The sequence below is a fragment of the Peromyscus eremicus genome, chromosome 11, assembly GCF_949786415.1.
Source record: "Peromyscus eremicus chromosome 11, PerEre_H2_v1, whole genome shotgun sequence".
In the NCBI taxonomy this organism is placed as follows: domain Eukaryota; kingdom Metazoa; phylum Chordata; class Mammalia; order Rodentia; family Cricetidae; genus Peromyscus; species Peromyscus eremicus.
Genome location: NC_081427.1, coordinates 13,747,688 through 13,766,761, shown reverse-complemented (window position 1 = coordinate 13,766,761; position 19,074 = coordinate 13,747,688). Strand labels below are relative to the sequence as shown.

General features: G+C 44.4%; 1 protein-coding gene across 1 annotated transcript in view; it reads left to right on the top strand.

Annotated features, from left to right (window-relative positions):
* Positions 1-19,074, top strand: part of Myo10 (myosin X) — a 214,098-nt gene that overhangs the window by 133,574 nt on the left and 61,450 nt on the right. The window contains exons 11-19 of the mRNA XM_059276708.1: positions 2,295-2,413; positions 5,081-5,227; positions 5,406-5,506; positions 5,614-5,680; positions 6,206-6,298; positions 6,716-6,784; positions 7,870-7,952; positions 9,576-9,684; positions 11,674-11,754. Coding sequence (XP_059132691.1) covers positions 2,295-2,413; positions 5,081-5,227; positions 5,406-5,506; positions 5,614-5,680; positions 6,206-6,298; positions 6,716-6,784; positions 7,870-7,952; positions 9,576-9,684; positions 11,674-11,754 — 869 coding nt within the window. The remainder of the gene's footprint in view (positions 1-2,294; positions 2,414-5,080; positions 5,228-5,405; positions 5,507-5,613; positions 5,681-6,205; positions 6,299-6,715; positions 6,785-7,869; positions 7,953-9,575; positions 9,685-11,673; positions 11,755-19,074) is intronic.

The window sequence follows — 19,074 nt, the reverse complement described above, 5'->3', positions numbered from 1 at the left end:
TGGCCTCCTCGGGCAATGCAAATGTACACAAATATACATACAGGCAAAACACTTTAGAGAATACGTGTGTGTGTGTGTGTGTGTGTGTGTGTGTGTGTGTGTGTGTGTATAAAATCTTTTTTTTTTTCTTTTGCTTTTCAAGTCAAGGTTTCTCTGTGCAACAGCCCTGGCTGTCCTGGAATTCTCTTTGTAGACCAGGCTGGCCTCGAACTCACAGAGACCCGTCTGCCTCTGCCTTCGGATACTGGCATTAAAGGGGTGCACCACCACACCTTGCGTATAAATTCTTAAACCAGCCTTTATTTATGTGGGCAGTGCATGTTCACGTCTACTGAAGTAGAAATTATGGTTATGGGGTTGGGTATGGTAGTACGGGCCTGATGAAGCCACCATACAGGAGGCTGAGACAGAAGGATGGGGAGTTGCTGGTCAGCCTAGGCTACAGAGCAAGCCCATAGCCAAGCTAGGCAACCTAGCAAGACCATGTCTCAACAACAAAAAGAAACCCTGAGGAACATAAAACATTTCTTTATTGTCTGAGCTGGGAGTGTGACTCGGTCAAGTGCTTGCTCGCTCTGCAGGCTTGAAGACCTGGGTTCAGAACCTTGTAGAAGTGGGGGGGGGGGGGCGGTCTGTAACCCAGCACTGGGAGGGACAGACACGTGGATCCCTGGAGCTTTTCGACCAGCTGATCTGGCCAAATTGGTGAGGTCCAGCTTCAGTGAAAAACTCTCAAAACATAAAGTGTAGAGTGACTAAGAAAGACACTCTGTCAACCTCTGGCCTCCACCTGCATGCACACACCCATATGAACATTATATATACCACACACATGTATTAATTCACTTAATAACAATACATGTACCATACGGAAATAAATCTATTTTTGTTTCCCCAAATAGAAGAAAGGTCAGGGAGAAGAGTTCCGTTATTCCATCATCCATTTTACCTTTTAGCCATTTTTTTAAACTTTTATTATCATTATTTTAATTAAATATAATCACATCATTTCCCCTTTCCCTCTCTCTGACTCCTCCCACCCTCTCACTCCTTCTCAGATCCATAGTCCTTTTCACCTCAGTGTATAACTACAGCAAGCTGAATCCATGTAGTGTTGCTTGTATGGATGTGATTTCAGGGATGACCCTTGGTATAGGATAATCAGTTAAGGGACTCGTCCCTGGGGAAGACTGATTCTCCTGTTGTTCTTCATCTAGGGGTGAGGACTCATGAGATTGTCCTTGTTCAAGTCTTAGTTTGGTAGCCGTATTGTTAAGTATCATGGATAAAACTTCCATGTCATTTCTAGGAGATGCAATCTCACAACAGATTTCCTGGTCCTCTATCTCTTACAATCTTTCCAGCCCCTTTCCCTGATGTTCCCAGAGCTTTAGGTGTATAGTTGTGTTGTAGATATCTCCGTTGCCTTTGGGGACCCCATGATCATCGTTCCCAGAATTTTGACCAATTGTGCTTTTCTGTAATGGCCTCTGTCTATAGCGACTTTTGTTGTTGTTTTTTGTTTTTGTTTTTGTTTTTTTGAGGGCAGGGATTCTCTGTATATCTTTGGAGCTCAGTTAGACTCACAGAGATCCAACTGCCTCTGCCTCCTGAAGTGCTGGAATTAAAGGCATGCACCACCACCACCCATCCATAGCAACTTTCTTTAGTGTCCTGCATCATAAAAGACAGTTGATTCTCTGTCCCTTTTAAATTTTTATATATTCTTATTTATGTGTGTCTATGTTCACCTGCTTGTCTGTAGGTTACCAATGTGAGTGCGGGTTCCTTCAGAGGCTAGATGGTTGTGACCCACCTACTGTGGGTACTGGGAATCAAACCTAGGTCCTCTGCAAGAGCAGCAAGTACTCTTTTAAGTGCTGAGCCATTTCGCCAGCCCCAGCAACTTGTAACTGCTTTTAAAATCAGTTTGCTAAGATGTCTTGTGTCTTGTAACCTCTTAAAAACTGTTTTGTTCTGGTGAGAGAACCGTAGTGGCAAAGCCAGTTGCCCTTGTGTGCTACCAGTGAAAATGTGACAAACCTCTTCATCTCATGGTCACCGGCCATCCCTTTACCCATGCACTGGGTTCTTCCACTCTCCTAACCTGGGATCACTGAGGGAGTTCTCAGCTTAGCCGCGAGCTGTGTTCATCAGCTCTTCCTGAGGAGTTGTGGATGGTCCTCTGCTTTCTGGTGTTGCTATGTGTGGTTGGATTCGAACCCAGCTGAGGTCCAGCATCTGGTGTGTTTGAGGGGCTCTGGGTTCACCTGTGCCTCCTTCTTCCCTTTCAGCTTTGGGTAGGTCTGCAGAGTTACTTGGGCTGGACCCGACACAGCTCACAGATGCTCTGACCCAGAGATCGATGTTCCTCAGGGGAGAAGAGATCCTCACGCCTCTCAGTGTTCAGCAGGTATGCCACTGAAACTTGTCTCAAATGACCTCCTGGGGATTCCTGATCCACGTCTTACTTTGCTTTATGTGACCACAATGAACCGTTGGAACGACTGGCTCATAGGTAAAATATAAAGGATACCCAAGCCTGGAAAATGGATGGAATTGTTTTGTGAGTGATGGGACAGCATAGTTCTGATGAGCTCGGGTCTGAAATGGACTGACTGAGGCTGAGTCTTGATCCTTCCATTTAAGACGGTCTGTTCTTGGGAAATGTGTTCGCTATGCCTCAGTTCCCTCTTCTGTAAGTCAAGGATATGCCTAATTCATAGGACTCTTATGAAGATTAAAATAGCAAATACTTGGCGTAACTACTTAGCATCTGCGGCAGAGTAAGCATTCAATAAAAATAAGCCATGAGTTATTACCCTCACTCGAAGACAGCAAAGCAGTGTGTTATTTGCTTTTGCCTCTGCTGCTGCCTTGAGCCACTTTACACTGACTGGCCCTTCTCATCTTCCGTTCAATTTTTGTGTTACACTGATTGATTTATTTGTGTTTGTGCCTTGCGCCCATGTGTGGGAAACAGAGAACAAGTTGTGGGAGTTGGTTTCCTCCTTCCAACATGTGGTTCCTGGGGATGGACAAAGGTCATCAGGCTTGGTGCCAAAGAAAAACTGTCCCCACTGAGCTATCCTACTCACCCCTTATGTCTATCTGTCTGTCTGTCTGTCTGTCTATCTAGCTACCTGTCTACCTGCCTATCTGTCTGTCTGCCTGCCTGCCTACCCACCTGCACGCCCATCCATCCATCCATCTGTCTGTTGTCTATCTTCTTTTCTTCTTCTTCTTCTTCTTCTTCTTCTTCTTCTTCTTCTTCTTCTCTCTCTCTCTCTCTCTCTCTCTCTCTCTCTCTCTCTCTCTCGATAAGGTCTCACTATGTAGCCCTGACTAGCCTGGAATGCTCTGTGTAGCTCAGGCAAGCCTTGAATGCATAGAGATCTGCTTGCCTCTGCCTCCCTTGTGTTGGGAGACATGCTTTACCATATCTGGCCTAATTTTTCCTAAATAAAAATGTTATCCCATAACAAAAAAAACCTTTATGGGTGAAAAATTAAAAAAATGAAAAGAAAATAATGTAACGTGAATTCTAATATGGTCTTGTAATAAAAAACCTGCAGCTAGATATTGGGATAAATTCTAAAACATCAGATAAATAAAGGAATAAGCCACTGCCACGTCTTACCTCTAGGACTCCTCAGCCTGAGAAGCCCTCTATTTCCTGTCTCCTCACACCTTATATAACTTGCTCTGTCCAGCCATTAAAGGCCTGTGTGCTGGGGGCTGGAGAGATGGCTCAGAGGTTAAGAGCACTGGCTGCTCTTCCAGAGGTCCTGAGTTCAATTCCCAGCCACCACATGGTGGCTCACAACCATCTACAATGAGATCTGGTGCCCTCTTCTGGCCTGCAGGCATACATGCATACAGAACACTGTATACATAATAAACAAATAAATCTTAAAAAAAAAAAAAAGCCCTGTGTGATTCCCAAGTACTGGGATTAAAGGTGTGTGCCACCACTGCCTGGCTCTGTTTCTCTTCTAGACTGAGTCAATCTCATGTAGTCCAGAGTGGCTTTGAATTTACAGAGATCCAGACAAATCTCTGTCTCCCGAGTGCTAGGATTAAAGATGTGTGCCACCACTGCCTGGCATCTATGTTTAATCTAGTGGCTTGCTCTGTTCTCTGATCTTCAGGCAAATTTTATTAGGGTACACAATATGTCGCCATAAAATAATTTTAATAATAGGTCTTAATATTTTAAACCTGATATAACATCTATTAATATCCATGTATACAGATTAGGATCCCTTTGTATAAGTGAACTGTTGTGCCCAGATCATGACCCCCAGAGAGACCACCAATGACGAACATGCCAGAATGCAAAAGCAAGGTTTAATTCTGGGATATCCAAAAGCAATACAAGCCTAGGCAGGGACTTCGTCCAATACATCCAACACAGTGGAGGCTGGAGGAAGTGCCCACCTAACTGCAAGCTCAGCTTTTAAAGGGAAAAATCACAAAGTTACATCGTTTAGGGGTGCTAGTACGGGTACAATTCTGATTGGCTCGCTTCTAGGGGCTTCTAGAAATTACTTCTAAGGGAGTGGTTGCCCACCACCATTTCTCATTGGCTGCCCTCAGGTGGGGGCATTTTTATGGTCAGTTACCCTGGAAACCAGGGAGAGGACATTCCATAGTCTGGCAGGCATTACCTCGTGACTATCTTGTGACTCTGTACTTTTACACTTCCTGGTTTCTGGAATCTGAACTGACTGGTTTCAGTAACTAATGGCCTATTTCCAAAAGGAAAAATCTTAGGCCTTAATTTTAGGGTGAAAGCATTTTGGTCTTATTTCTAAGATGGCTCATTTTGGTCTCACAGACATGTGAAGTTGAGTTTGGAAGGCAGTTGTTTATGAATGGACATGTGAAGTTGAGTTTGGAAGGCAGGTGTTTATAGGAGTTCTTGGTGAATGAGTCTGCCCTTTATTTCTCTGACTGTTTCCCTGGGTGACACTGGTTCACTTGACTGTGAGGACCAAGTCCTCCGGCAGAGCACTGTGTCCCCCAGTGGGATGAGACAGGTTGGTTATGCCTCCTGCCATGGTCTTTCCTCCTCCAGGCAGTGGATAGCAGAGACTCCTTGGCCATGGCACTTTATGCACGCTGCTTCGAGTGGGTAATCAAGAAGATCAACGGCCGGATCAAGGGCAAAGAAGACTTCAAATCGATTGGCATCCTTGACATCTTTGGATTTGAAAACTTCGAGGTATGCCTGCAGAGACCGGGACGGGATGGGCACCTCTGTTTGGAAGCTGCTCTGAAACGCTTTTCTTAAAGCAGCCGTGGATGGTTTTCTCTGTAGACCTTTCTTCTCTCTTGCCCCTTGTCCACTTTTCTGGGTACCCTCCAGAGCCCTGAAGAACTCACTGTATCTCCACCCTCAGGTTAACCACTTTGAGCAGTTCAATATCAACTATGCAAACGAGAAGCTTCAGGAATACTTCAACAAACATATTTTTTCTTTAGAACAACTGGAATATAGCAGGTAAGCACACAGGATTCCACTTCAAAGTCTTTTTTTTTTAATCAGCAAATAAGTTAGTATGAAGGTGTATCTTGATTTCACATGGCCCCTTTTTCTTCTTCCCCCAGAGAAGGGTTGGTGTGGGAAGATATTGACTGGATAGACAATGGAGAATGCCTAGACTTGATTGAGAAGGTAATGGGTAGTTGAAGAATGAATGGTTGCAGTCCCCAGGGTGTCCAGCTGGGCTGATTCATATTTATGGGAACAAAATAACTTGTGCAAACATGCACATCAAAGATGTGAATGTTTAGAACACAATGGGCCATTTGGAAACATGAATGTGAATGCACCGTGAGGTTGGATTTAAATACTTGGCTGCTTCCAGGCTATTGTCTCACTGAACTCGATATTTTAGAATCAACAGTGTGTGTGTGAACTGGCCTCACTTAGATGTGAAGGACCTGCAAATCCTTGTCTCCATCACTGTTAGGCCTGGCAGGTGTAAAAGTTTATCCATAACGTTTCAGTGTGTCCCATTTTGGAAAACACGCCTAGCATTTCACTGGTTTTCTTTGTGTGTTTCATTCTGAATTTTTCAGCCCCAGAGAACACAGTGATGTTTCTTTTTTAAGCTCTGACTGGGTCGGAACTCTGAAGTGGTTTGAAAGACGGACAGGCCACACTTAATTCATTCAACCTTTGTCTCTCCTCTTGTAGAAACTTGGCCTCCTTGCCTTGATCAATGAAGAGAGCCATTTTCCTCAAGCCACAGACAGCACCTTGTTGGAGAAGTTACACAATCAACACGCTGTATGTCAAAACCAGCCTTTTCTGTCTGAGCTGCAGAGCTGAGCATTGAGATGCTGCATGAGGGGCCCAGCGCTGCTGGCTCTGCTAAGCCTCCCACATTTAATGTTCAGTGTCCCTGAAATTGAAGCTTTTCTCCTCCCTTACTTTCTAGACCTATATTGAAAAAAGTTAGCTTTGGGGAAGCTGGAAAGAGTATGCCCAAGTTTATTTCCTAAGTGGACAACTGAAATGTTTAGCCTATTGTCGCAACACAGTTGAGAGCCATGGTTAGGAGTCCATCCCTTGCCATATGCCAAAACTCTGATGGTCTGTGGCTAGCTTTGGCACAGCTGATGCCTTGCGTTAAATGTGGATTTCTCAAGAAGTCAAAGAAAATCAATGAGTAAAATAAGGCTTTTGTGTTTTTTTTAACATTAGAATAACCACTTTTATGTGAAGCCCCGAGTTGCGGTCAACAATTTTGGAGTGAAACACTATGCTGGAGAGGTAATTTCTTCTTAAGACATTATTGAGGGTTGGGATGTGGCTCAGTTGCCGCTGCACTTACTAGGAATATGAAAAACCCTGAGTTTGATGCCCAGTACCACACAAACCAGACATGGTGGTGCACACCTCAAGGACAGTAGAAGCAGGAAGATCAGAAGTTAAAGGTCATAGCCATGCCAAAATACAATTCTCACTTCAAAGGGGCAAGAGGAAGTCTTATTCTGAAGACTAATATGAATGACCGTACCTGGGAAGACACGTGTAGGTTACCTCAAACATCAAGGGGGTAACATTTTCATGAAATTTTATAGTAACAGAACAGAGAAAATTATAAATCAAGAGTCACTTCAAATACATTGATGGGGACACCACGTAGGTAGTAGGTACAGCAGAGAAAGCAGAGGGCCTCTGCTACAGGCCTCAGGTGCTCAGAGGACATACTTAGCTTTCCTGTTGGTGGGAGTTAGTGGCCTATTGAATTAATGCATCCCAAAAGGTTTCATATGATGATCACAAGGACATTAAGTCACACACAGAGGAGGATAATGGCTATTCAAGAGGCCAAGATAGCCCAAGATAATTTGTAATTAGATCCCCTACCTACAACATTCCAAACTGTCCACAGTCATTAAGTTCCACTTAACCTGTATAGAATGGTCAAGCCAGGTACATTGTTGTGGTTTCTGGGAGTTTCATCCACAATCAGAAATTCAAGGTCATTTTTGCCCAGAGAGGAAAGTGTGTGGTCAGCCTGGGCTGCATTAGCCCTACAGAAACAGACAAATAAATAAAACAGGGTATTTATTGATATTTGCCCATTGGTGCTCACGAGAAGTAGCTGTTTGAGAAGCCAGGCACAGCTTTGTTAAAATGATTGCTTTTCATAAGTCTAGCTTTTACAGAATTTGCCAACTTGGTGTGGTGGCATCTGCCTGTAATCTCAGAACCCGGGAGGATCCTGAGTTTGAGTCTAGTCCTTGCCCCATACTGAAATCTTGTACCCAAAGAGTTAAGAGTAGTTGATCATAACTTGAAACTAATTTATTGAGAGTATAACACTTTCTCTTATTTTGTTTTTAAACAAGGTGCAATATGATGTCCGAGGCATCCTGGAAAAGAACAGGGACACCTTTAGGGACGACCTTCTCAACCTGCTGAGGGAAAGCAGGTAGGTGGGGTCTCCTCCAGGAAGTCATTGGCAAGCAGATTACCATTTGTGTGAATGCAGAGCAGACTGCTATTGTGGAAGCAGTGACTTAGCTTCTTCTCCAGACAACATTTCATCAATGACGTAAGGGCTGTAATGTAGTAGCAAGGACTACCACTTAATGAGGCAGAAACCACAGCAAACCTGTGAGTTAGAGACTCCCATTAACTGTGTTACAGGCAGGGCAACTGAGGCTGGCGGCAGTTAAGTCCTTGCTGAGGGTGGTATCTCAGCTAGAGCCAGAGGGTGAGTTTAGCTCTCAAGTATGTTTGACTCAGAAACCTGATCTTGACCAGTCCAGCCTGATTTCCCCACTACAATCACTGAGCTGTTTTAATTTCAAGTCCCGTTTTATAGGATCCTGTTTCTCACTGTTGTGAGATGTCAAGAAAATTAAGCAAGTGTTAATGCAACCAGAATTATAAACGTATTACACATTCATTTATTCATTCATTCAGGAATTGTAAATGCACGCCACGGAGAGTTAAGGAAAACATATAGAAAATTGAATGGTTAGCTTTGCTATTTGTATCTATTAAGCCAGGAAGTTCCCTATTGTCCAGCGACTTGGTGAAAGAAAAAGATTTGAGACAAAGCCCTTTCTTGTTAACTTTCCAAACCTTTGGGAGGGGAGGGATCTAGCATGGATATATACAGAAATAAACTTTTAATACCTAAGGAAGGAAGTGGACAATTGTTAAAAAGCTATGCTATTTCTCAGTGTAAATACCAGGTGGTCATCCTGTCGCTTAGCCAGCCACGAATTGGGGTGAAGGGAGCCAGGCTGCTCTCCGAATCTGAAGCGTTTGATCTTTAAGTTTCTGTTCTCGCATGTGAAAATGCACTGCTTAAACGATTATCAGCTGTTTCTATTTGTAGATGAGTTTTCAGACCTGCAGAAAATACAGGATGCTGGGAAAAGGCCACAGCATGTTACCTGTCAAAGCGGTCTTGGCTGTTAGCTTTAAAAGGATACATTTAAATACAAGCTGCCCCCATCTATCTCTATCCTAGTTTTAAAAGGAGTGCCAGGACATGAACAGAATTTTTTCCTTGCCATTCTTCCCTAAACAATGACACGTTACCTGTTTATGGAGAATTCCTGTTGTGTTGTTCCTGTAAATAATCTAGACATGGTTTGGTGTATGGGAGGATGTGAGTAGGTTCCATGAATACACTGCCCTATCATAAGAAGGGGACTTGATCATTTGGGGCATTGCTTTGGATGGGAGGTCCTGGAAGCTGTCCCCTGTACATCCCGAGAGGCAGCTCTATCACATTGTGCAGAGGAAAAGTGAAGGATCCAGAGGAGTTTAGGTGAATCTCCAGACAAGCCTATTCCTCAGTGAGACCCCACCCTAGGTCACTGTTTTTCAGTTTCCTCTCTCCTCTGCAGAGTATGGTGCTCCTAGAGCGGCCTCAAGCCGCCAGGCACTGGTTGGCTGAATCTTTTGTATGCTGTTACAGCTCAGTGTCTCAGTGTACTATGCTAATTATCATTGTGGAAATACACTGTAATTACACTGACCAGGCACCTGACGATCGTGTGTGCACACCTCACAACCCTGCTCTTCCTTCACACAGGTTTGACTTCATCTATGACCTCTTTGAACATGTCTCAAGCCGCAACAACCAGGACACCCTGAAATGTGGAAGCAAACACCGGCGGCCCACAGTCAGCTCACAGTTCAAGGTCAGTCTGCATCACTGGCTTACTTACATGAATCCGTTGTTCTTGGGATCCAAAGAACGGAGGCAGGAGTAGGGTGTAGGCGAGGTGTACCAGGAGACTGGACCTTGTTTCTGTTATATCACATATTTGAGGCAGGCAGAGTTTCACAGGTGTGCATCTTGGGGGTTGAGGATATAGCTCAGTAGTTGAGTACTTGCTTTTTTTTTTTAAATCGTGCTTGAGATCCTTGGTTCCATTTCCAACACTTAAAAAAAAGAAGAAGAAGCTGGACGGTGGTAGCCCCCACCATTAATCCCAGCACTCAGGAGGCAGAGGCAGGCGGATCTCTGTGAGTTCGAGGCCAGCCTGGCCTATATAGAGCAAGATCCAGGACAGCCAGAGCTACACAGAGAAACCCTGGGCGGGGGGGAGGAGAACAAAAAGGTATATAATATGAATATTTTGACTTTCCTTTAGATTTTATAAATTAAATTAGCAAAATGATTTGTAGTATTCTTTCTCTCTAGTAGCATGACAGTCTTATAACTACCAATGTCATTAACGTAGAAATATGTCATTCCTTCAAATCTTTTTATTTTGAGACATAGTGAGAAGGACTGTGTAGGCATGCGAATGTTCAAAAACATTTGGACATTAATACTTACAACATATCTAGTAGGTTATTGTCCTGATGGTTTATCACAAGAAGAACCTGGAACATTTAATAATCTATAAAAGAGATGCATATACAGATCTATGTACAAGAGAATTTGAAATGTGTATACAGAACACTGAAATATTTAAAAAGGTTTATATATATATATGTATGTGTGTGTGTATAAAATACACATAAATGTACTAATATATGTATTTTAACACATATGCATAATGCATGGGAACATCTTTAATTTTAAATAAGGGAAAGCCATTTAATTCTAAACTGTTGAACTAGCACATCTTGCCAGGCGGTGGTGGCATACATTTTAATCCCTAGCACTTGGGAGACAGAGGCAGGCAGATCTCTGTGAGTTAAAGGCCAGCCTGGTCAACAGAGTAAGTTCCAGGACAGCCAGGGCTACATAGAGAAACCTTGTCTCAAAAAAAAAAAAAAAAAGAGAGAGAGAGAGGAAGAGAAAAAGAAAAGAAATAGCATATCTCCTTTAGAAGGCTTATTTTGTCTTCCTGAATCATCATTATGGTATTTAACATCTTATGGGAAAATAGAGTGTATTTCTTCCCACGTCTAGTATTTTTTCCCATATAAATCATACAGTATCATACCAGGGAATAATAACCATTCTATATCTAAATAACAGTGATACCAGTTACCCAAATTCAAGGGAAATCAAGAACATCAGCATTTTGGATGTGCAAGCATTTTCAGTCATATGGGGGGGGGGGGAAAGCACAGCCTATGGAGACCTCCTCCTCCTCCTTTAATTATCTATTTGTCCTTTAGTGAAAATCTTGACTGAAGGGGCAATGGCATCCTGTCATTCAACAGACACTGATGAAATCCACCCTGTGAGGGTGCGCACCAGGATGCAGAGGGTTGTGTTGCTGGAGACTGAGGGGAGGGAGGTGCACTTCAGCATGCTTCCGTGTACAGTACCGGGACTGTCGCATGAAGTGCAGGCTTTACACAGAGAAGATGTGGTAATGCCAGCTCCCATCTGTTAAATACTTATTCTGGGCCAGTTACTGGAACAACCACATTGCATCCATGGTTGTGCCCACTCTCACGTCACCCTGGAGTACATGTCATTATTTCCACTTTAAAGATGTGGGACTGAGGTCTGGGAAAGTAGCTATCCACTAGGCCCCACAGGGGAATGAAGCAAGGACTTGAGTTGGAGCTACGTGGGTCGCGCTCTAGACTAAATATTTAAGGGAGATCTTTTGCCTTGTGTTGTGTTATGGTAAGATAGCTTAAAATGGAAAGCTCTCATTTCTCCGATTCGTTATTTTTTATTTTACTCTGACAAAACCCTGTCCTCTTCCTCCTGACAGGACTCCCTGCATTCCTTAATGGCGACTCTAAGCTCCTCTAATCCCTTCTTTGTTCGATGTCTCAAGCCCAACACTCAGAAGGTAAGGCTTCTGAAGGACCAGCCTGGGCTCTCCTCAAGGACCGCCTCCCAAAGTGGCTACCCTCAGATTTGGTTTCTCCAAAGTCCTTTCATCATAGATGGTTAGAAATGGATAGGATGTTCTTGTAACCTGATGGTAAGTGAGAAATCCTTCGTCCTCCGAGCCTGTGAGTTGGCTTTTGAGTGATGCCATCAGGATTGAGGAAATACTACTTTGAAAGGAGATGTTGTAAAGCCTGCACATTTTCTTTATTATTTGGTTTAAAATGTTTGGACCCAGCTCCAAAATGCAGATAAGAAAAAACATTTAGTATGCTTTTCTGTTGTAGCTGTTTTTTTTTTTTTGGTTTGTTTTTTTTTTAAGTTTTCTTTTTTAGTTTTGTTGTTAAATACTCTGAGAAGGTTATAAACTAAGTGACAGTGTATTTTAAGTACTTTATCTTGTTGATTTTCTAATTTTATTTTATGTGTATGGGTCTTTTGCCTACATTTATGTCTGTGCACCACATGAGGTCAGAAGAGGGCATCTGATCCCCTGGAACTGGAGTGACGGATGGTTGTGAGCCACCATGTGTATGCTTGGAATGGATCATGGGTCCTCTGAAAGAAGGACAATTGCTCTTAACCCCTGAACTATCTCTCCAGACCTATCTTCAGTGCTTTAATAACAAGATGACTTAAGGGTAGATTTTGAAAATATCATGACTTAATTAGAAGCAGTTTTAAAAAGAGAAGCTGCTTCACCGAGAGAAATAGGATATTAGGTGTGGGCAATTATTGAATTCAAAGGTAAATGGAAAACTCGCCACAATTGTGTGGGGGTTTGGGGGGTTTGATTTGTTTTGTTTTTTGAGATAGAGTCTCATGTACTCCATTCTGTCCTTGAACTCACTGTGTAGCTGAGACTGGCCTTGAACTTCTAATGCCTCTTCCTCCTGAAGGCTGGGATTATAGGTGTGTGCATCATACCCAGTTTTATGCGGTCCTAGGGATTGAACCCAGGGCCTCCTGCATGCTAGACAAATACTGTATCAACTGACATACACCCTGAGCCCATACAAAATGTTAATGAGGTAATTATCAATTGGCAAGCAAGCCTCTTAGGAACCCTTCTTTAGAGAGAGACTTACCCCCCACCCCCGTAGTAATTTCTAGACCTCTGTCATGTGGAAGAATAGAAAAGATGAAGATGAGAAATCTGACCTGGCCTTTGTCCCCTTAGAACTTGGGTCTTACTCTCCCAGCTCTGCAGCTGCTGCTAACAGTATTCTCCTGATTGTTTGACATTGAGCTCTGCCTTAACATTGTGTTGATTCCACAGTCACAGATGTGCTCTGGTGTGTTCTGGCAGGAGTGACCTAATCTGCCAGTGTTTCCCTTCTGTGCAGTAGGGCTAATAGTGTCACATCTCGTCCTTTTAGCCCGTCATTTTTTTCTCAGTTGGAGTCCTGGGAACATGGGTGCCCATTAGATTTCTGGTGCGCCACAGTTTAATCGAACCGTTTCCTTCCATGAGACATGCCTGGGCAACTCTATCAGTGTTAGCATCCCAGATTTGCTGAAATGGGAATGTGCCCTGGTGTTGACTTTTTAAAGACAGAAATGTCATTCTGAAAAAATTCCATCCTTGATGATTTCTGTTGTTGGATGGCACAAAGTTCATTTTTCCTTCAGACTAAAAGCTTAAAGCCTATCTGTAGCCAGAATTGGAGAAATTACTTCTTTTTTTCGTGTTTTTTGTACATGCTGAGGTTTGATTGTACCCAATTACTTTGAATTTTGTACTTTACAAAGTGATCCAACTCGACTCTGTTTACCTTGGCTCTTGGCCTTGTGTCCTCCTGACTTACTGCAGACACTAATTAGTCACATGCCAAGGGATGGCTTGTGAAAAATATCTTGGTGCCATTTTACAGGCTCTAGACTATGAAGGCCCTGACACAAGAGCCAGCTTGTCTCTGACCTAAAACGTAGGTGTGGTTTATGAGTGAAAAGAATGCTAATTAGAATATGGAGAGACCAAGCAATGCTGTGATTAGCATTCATTCAGTTCCATCAGGATATTTTTCTGTTCCTGCCCCTTGTGTACTATGACACATAGAACACCAACTTGGACTTTCTCATAGAAGTTTTTAGTCCAAAGATAAATCCAGAAGTTTTCACAGGGATTCTTGCCTCCCCTCTCTACAGGATCTGAAGGGAGGGATGAGGTCAGTTCATTATGGGAGACTGGAGGTGTATTCAAATATCTGAGGATGTGTTTACATATCCTCAGGATGGAGATGATGGCTGATTTGGACAGATTCTAGAGTTTTAATACCGGTTCTGTGGCCAACAAAGACAACCACAGTTCTACGAAGTCTGTCAGCTAGAGAGCTGGATTAGCATGGAAAGGGATCTGCTGTGGGAGTCACACCGTGACCAGGTGTGTGAGGCCACACAGCGTGTGTCTGGGGGCCGACAGCCTTCCCTACAGCCACCAATTGTTTAGACCCCAGGATAGTCATTCAAGTGTGAAGAATCTGGGATGCTCTGTGGCTTTGTTACTTGCATGTTGTTGCGATGCTGTTGGCTGCCCCCAACCCCTCCCTGGTGTGTGTGTGTGTGTGTGTGTGTGTGTGTGTGTGTGTGTGTGTATATGTGTGTGTGTGTGTGTGTGTGTGTGTGTGTGTGTGTGTGTTGTTGGTTCTCTCTCCCCCATCCTTCCCTGCACCCCCGGCCCAGTGTGTGTATGTTGGGGGGGGGGGGGGGCGGGGGGGGGCCCGGCTAAGAAAACCTACTCCTAAATTGTCTGCAGTCTGCCCTGGGCTTGGGACTGCCTGGGAGGGTGTGGCCCTGAGTTTAGACATTCATAGTTCACAGGTGTTCCCCCTGGGTTGTATGTAGATGATGATACGCCTTTTCAGTTTCCTTCTGTTGGGATACAGTAGGGTATAGCAACTGCTGGCCAAAAACTGCCCTGCCACCAGGGAGACTTCTGGATTGAAGGCAAACCTGCTGGGCCTCCTCTGAATCTCTCCCCGAGGGCTTCCCGGCCTGTGATCTCTCCCTGCCCAGTACTTTAGCATGTGAGATCTCATCAGAAAGGGCGCTCATTAACATTCCTCAGAAAAGCCTGAGGATATTCTGAAGAGAATTAAAGAAGGGGACAGACTGATGAGTATCTGGGAGGCCATCCTGCTGTGAGAACGAGTCTGCAGTTCCAGGAAGCCGAGGTGAAGCTGGGGGCATTGCCCACAACATCAGCCAGGCCTGACTACCGTGCCTGATTTCTCTGTCATGCCTTTTGGTATGATGAGGGCCTAGATTTGAGGAGGGAAGCACCATAGATTCCAGAACATTTCTGTCCAAGTTTTAATAATATAATACTATTTTCAAAACCTTGTTTCCTCACAGAAGTCAAGATAGAAATGGCGGCCTCTGTAATATGCATGAGCCTTGCCATATTAGCATTGTCGGTTCACCTCAACTGTCTCTATCAAGTGACCCCTTCTCATGTTTGATACCCCCAGCTTTCCAGTCATACCAGGGCTCTTTCACAGACCCTTCTCCATCTGTGGGTTGGTGCTGCCTACTCAAATATTGAGATCTCTGCATGGTATATGTGGACATTCTGGAACCCCGTCTTCTATGGCTGGGCAAAGACGTATGGGTGGCAGATCTGCCCACAGCAAAGAGTAAAGCAGAAAGGTTAAACGTTGGAGCTTAATATTTAATTACTCTTTCTGGAATTATACATCACTGTTCAGTCCAAACATTATCTAGTATCTTGCTTTATCGAATCTAAGATTCCTTAAGTGTGAAGTGCAGAGTTTTTCTGTCACTGCAGGGAGAATAAAAATTAGCAAGGATGCCTGCTATTCCACGCAGACACAACGCTTGCCCTCCACTTTTTTGCCATTCCTTTACAAAGTGCATGAAGTGGAGATCATTCCTCTACCAGGTCCATACCCTGGCCCTCAGTCCCCAGGCTTTTGGATACAGTGACTGTATTTCTCGGGTGATCTGCAGCGATTTTTGTCTTGCTTTCCTAGTGCTGGGGATTAAACCCAAGGCCTCCCACATGCTAGGCTCCAGCCCTGCAGCATAGTGTTGTAACCGCACCGGAAGGGACAAGAGGAGGTGGATGATTAGCTAGCTGCACAGTTTGTGAAGGTAGAAGGCTGTGGTGAGATTCACGCACACCAGGCAGGATGCTGCGCTGTGGCACTGTTGGATGTGAGAGGACAGCAGTTAGATGACATCCGGTGAGACACACCTAGATGATGTGTGTGTTGATAAAGTATGAAACGGCCGCACACCTTTAATCCAAGCCGAGGAAGATAGATTTCTGTGAATTTGAGGCCAACCAAAGGCTACGATATAGTGAAACCCTGACTCAAAAAAAAAAAAATGATGAAACATAATCTGTCTTCCCTGGACTAGTATCTTTTTTTTGTGCACTTGTGTGAGTATATACGTGTGTGTGTGTGTGTGTGTGTGTGTGTGTGTGTGTGTGTGTGTGTGGTGAGCTCATTAGTATGTGTGGTGTGCACTCACTCCCTTGTGGAGAGCAAAAGAAGACATGCTATATCCTGCTGTATCACTCACTTTATTCTTTTTGAGATACCGTTTTACTAAACCTGGTCGGCCAGCTTCCAGAAAGCCCAAGAGATATTCCTGTTCCGTCTCTGGACCCCCTGCTCCAAGCACTGAGGTCGCCAGCGTACTGTGACCAAGCTAGCTGCTTAACAGGTGTGGGGGTCAGAACTCAAGGCCGCGTGCCTGCCCAGCACACACAATTACCTACCTAGCCATCTTGCCAGCTCTGGTTATCTCCTTTAAATGCCACTCAAGGGGTGGGTAAGCAGGTGTAGGCTCCTGCCACCAAGCCTGATAACCTGAGTTTGACCCCCAGAGTCCACGTGGTGGGAGGAGAGAGCTACCTCCTTTGGGACTGGGACTAGTTTCTGCAGGCCACGTTTCTCACTAAGTCACCTGCCCCTAGGCTCCTGTTGCCTGTGGCCACTGGGTCATTCATCCTCTGTGCCCAGGACTCTGGATGCACAGGGTTCTGGTCTAGCACATTCAGATGCACCCTGGCCTGTCGTCTGAAAGGGAGATTGCCGCACTGCTGGGCACAGAAGCCCTACAAGCAATGGGAGGAGGGAATAGAAACCATCCAAGGTGTATGTCTAGGCTTTGCTAAGCCTTCCTCTCTAAGCCTTGTGTTGCCTGGCGATGACAACTTTCTGGCCTCCAGACTATATGTTTTGACAACATCTACGTGGATGGATGGTTATATGTGCTTCATGAGGTGTGCAGACATAAAACAGCTGCGTAGTACCGTGTGAAGTAATCCACGCCTGCCTTACGTTTGTGGTGGAGAGTATACTCAATATTTACGGCTTTTATTCTGACATGCTTAAAAGTAATGACTTCAGACCAATTACCTGACCAAGGGACCGCCCTTCAGGGAGGCAGGTTTACCTGAAGCCATGCTAATGAGGTGGGAGGAATAACTTGCCCTTTAATGAGGTGATGTACTTTTTCTGCCCCCTAGAGCACTGCGCTCCCTCACTGAGCTGCAGACTGGTAGCTTAAGTCTGCTGCTTTTCAGAGTGACTCAGATCAGAACTGTTTCTTTTCTTCTGTCTCTTTCCTAAGTATGCTTTTCCTGATGCTTCGGCCTGCACTCTTTCTCCAAAGCCCCATGCCAGCTTAACTCTGCTCTCCTCCTCCTCCTCCTCCTCCTCCTCCTCCTCCTCCTCCCCCTCCCCCTCCCCCTCCCCCTCCCCCTCCCCCTCCCCCTCCTCCTTCTTCTCCTCCTCCAGGCAGCAAGATTTGAATCTTGTCTGCTCCAGGGTCATCTTCTAAGTACTAGTGAAATTGTCTTCCAGCTTCCCTTTCAGTCCATTCTTAAATTCTTGAATTATCAATACTTAGAACCCTAAAGGGGGCGTGGCAGCAGTGGCGGTGGGGCACACACCTTTAATCGCAGCGCTCAGGAGGCAAAAGCAGGTGGATCTCTATGAGTTCAAGGTCAGCCTGGTCTACAGAGCCAGTTCCAGGACAACTAAGGCTACACAGAGAAACCCTGTCTCAAAAACACAAAGAACCCTAAAAGAGGGCCCCGATTTTCACAGTGTCACTAATGTATCCAAATGCTTGAATGTTGACGTTTGGCTTAAATTGTAATGAATATCTTTTTCAAGAAATATAAGATTAGTTGTGATGACCTGGCTGAGGTGTTAGCTTTCTATGGAACACAAGTAAACATGAATGATTTTGTATTATACAGAAAAAATTATGTGCAGAATGAAAGTGTGGGGAGTTTTTAGAATTACGTAGACTGTCAGCTCTTCTAACTAACTACAGGTAAAGTGAGGTCTTTAGAGGTGGTTCCATTTCCTCTGTGTACTTACTGGAACGTACACACCTACATCAGTAGCTAACCTTCAATAATTCCATTTTTCTGATTGCCTCCAATATTCTTGACTGGCTTTGCCCATCTCCCCCAGCTAGGACACATTTCTAGAGTTTTCTTTTTGCTTAGCGAATATCTCATACAAAAGATCTGTGAGAAGGCAGCTTTACCTTTTGAGGAAAATTTGGTAAAAGGGACCATTTAAAGCAACCATTCTTCCCCCCAAACAAAACAATACAGTAAACCCCTCAGTGGTCACTTCAGCCCTGTTTACCAAGTTGTCATGGCAACGATTCAGCTGCCCTCTGTAAAGACCTGGATAAATAGCTGTAAATGAAACTCAGCTCAAGTGAAGAGTGTTGTTCTCCGGGTGGGTTTTCCCAGATCACAGCTAAAAAGACTCGAGTTTTTTGCCCTTGGGCATCTTCGTCTTTAAATATATATACATATGATCTTTGAACATTTAGACTCTTTGGACTCTTGCATGAATGTACGTATTTGTCAGTGTGCCTACAGTCAAAAGTGTCATCAGCCATTCCTATCACGCCAGCCTTGGGAGGCTGGGCTTCTTTGAGTAGAATCAGGAATGAATTAAGCAGGCACAGCCCCAGACACCACATAAAAGGCAAGCTTCGGATAGCAAGGACTGTCTGTCAACTCAGATGCTCTTGGGCCCTTCCTCTGGAGGTTGGAGATGCAGCTGTTCCCAGTGGACGAACCCTGAAGGGAGGGGAAGAAAATCCAAGGTAGGATTTTGTTCTGTCTTGTTTCTCCTCCTTTGGGGTTCTGCCTCAAAGTTTCGTCTACTTTGTAATGGTTGCTGTAGTGTAAAACTGTGTGAGGAGACACCAAAGGAGTGGATTTGGTTGCCTCTGAGCACCAAACTGTTGGGTCCCTAAACAGTGGGGGAGGTGC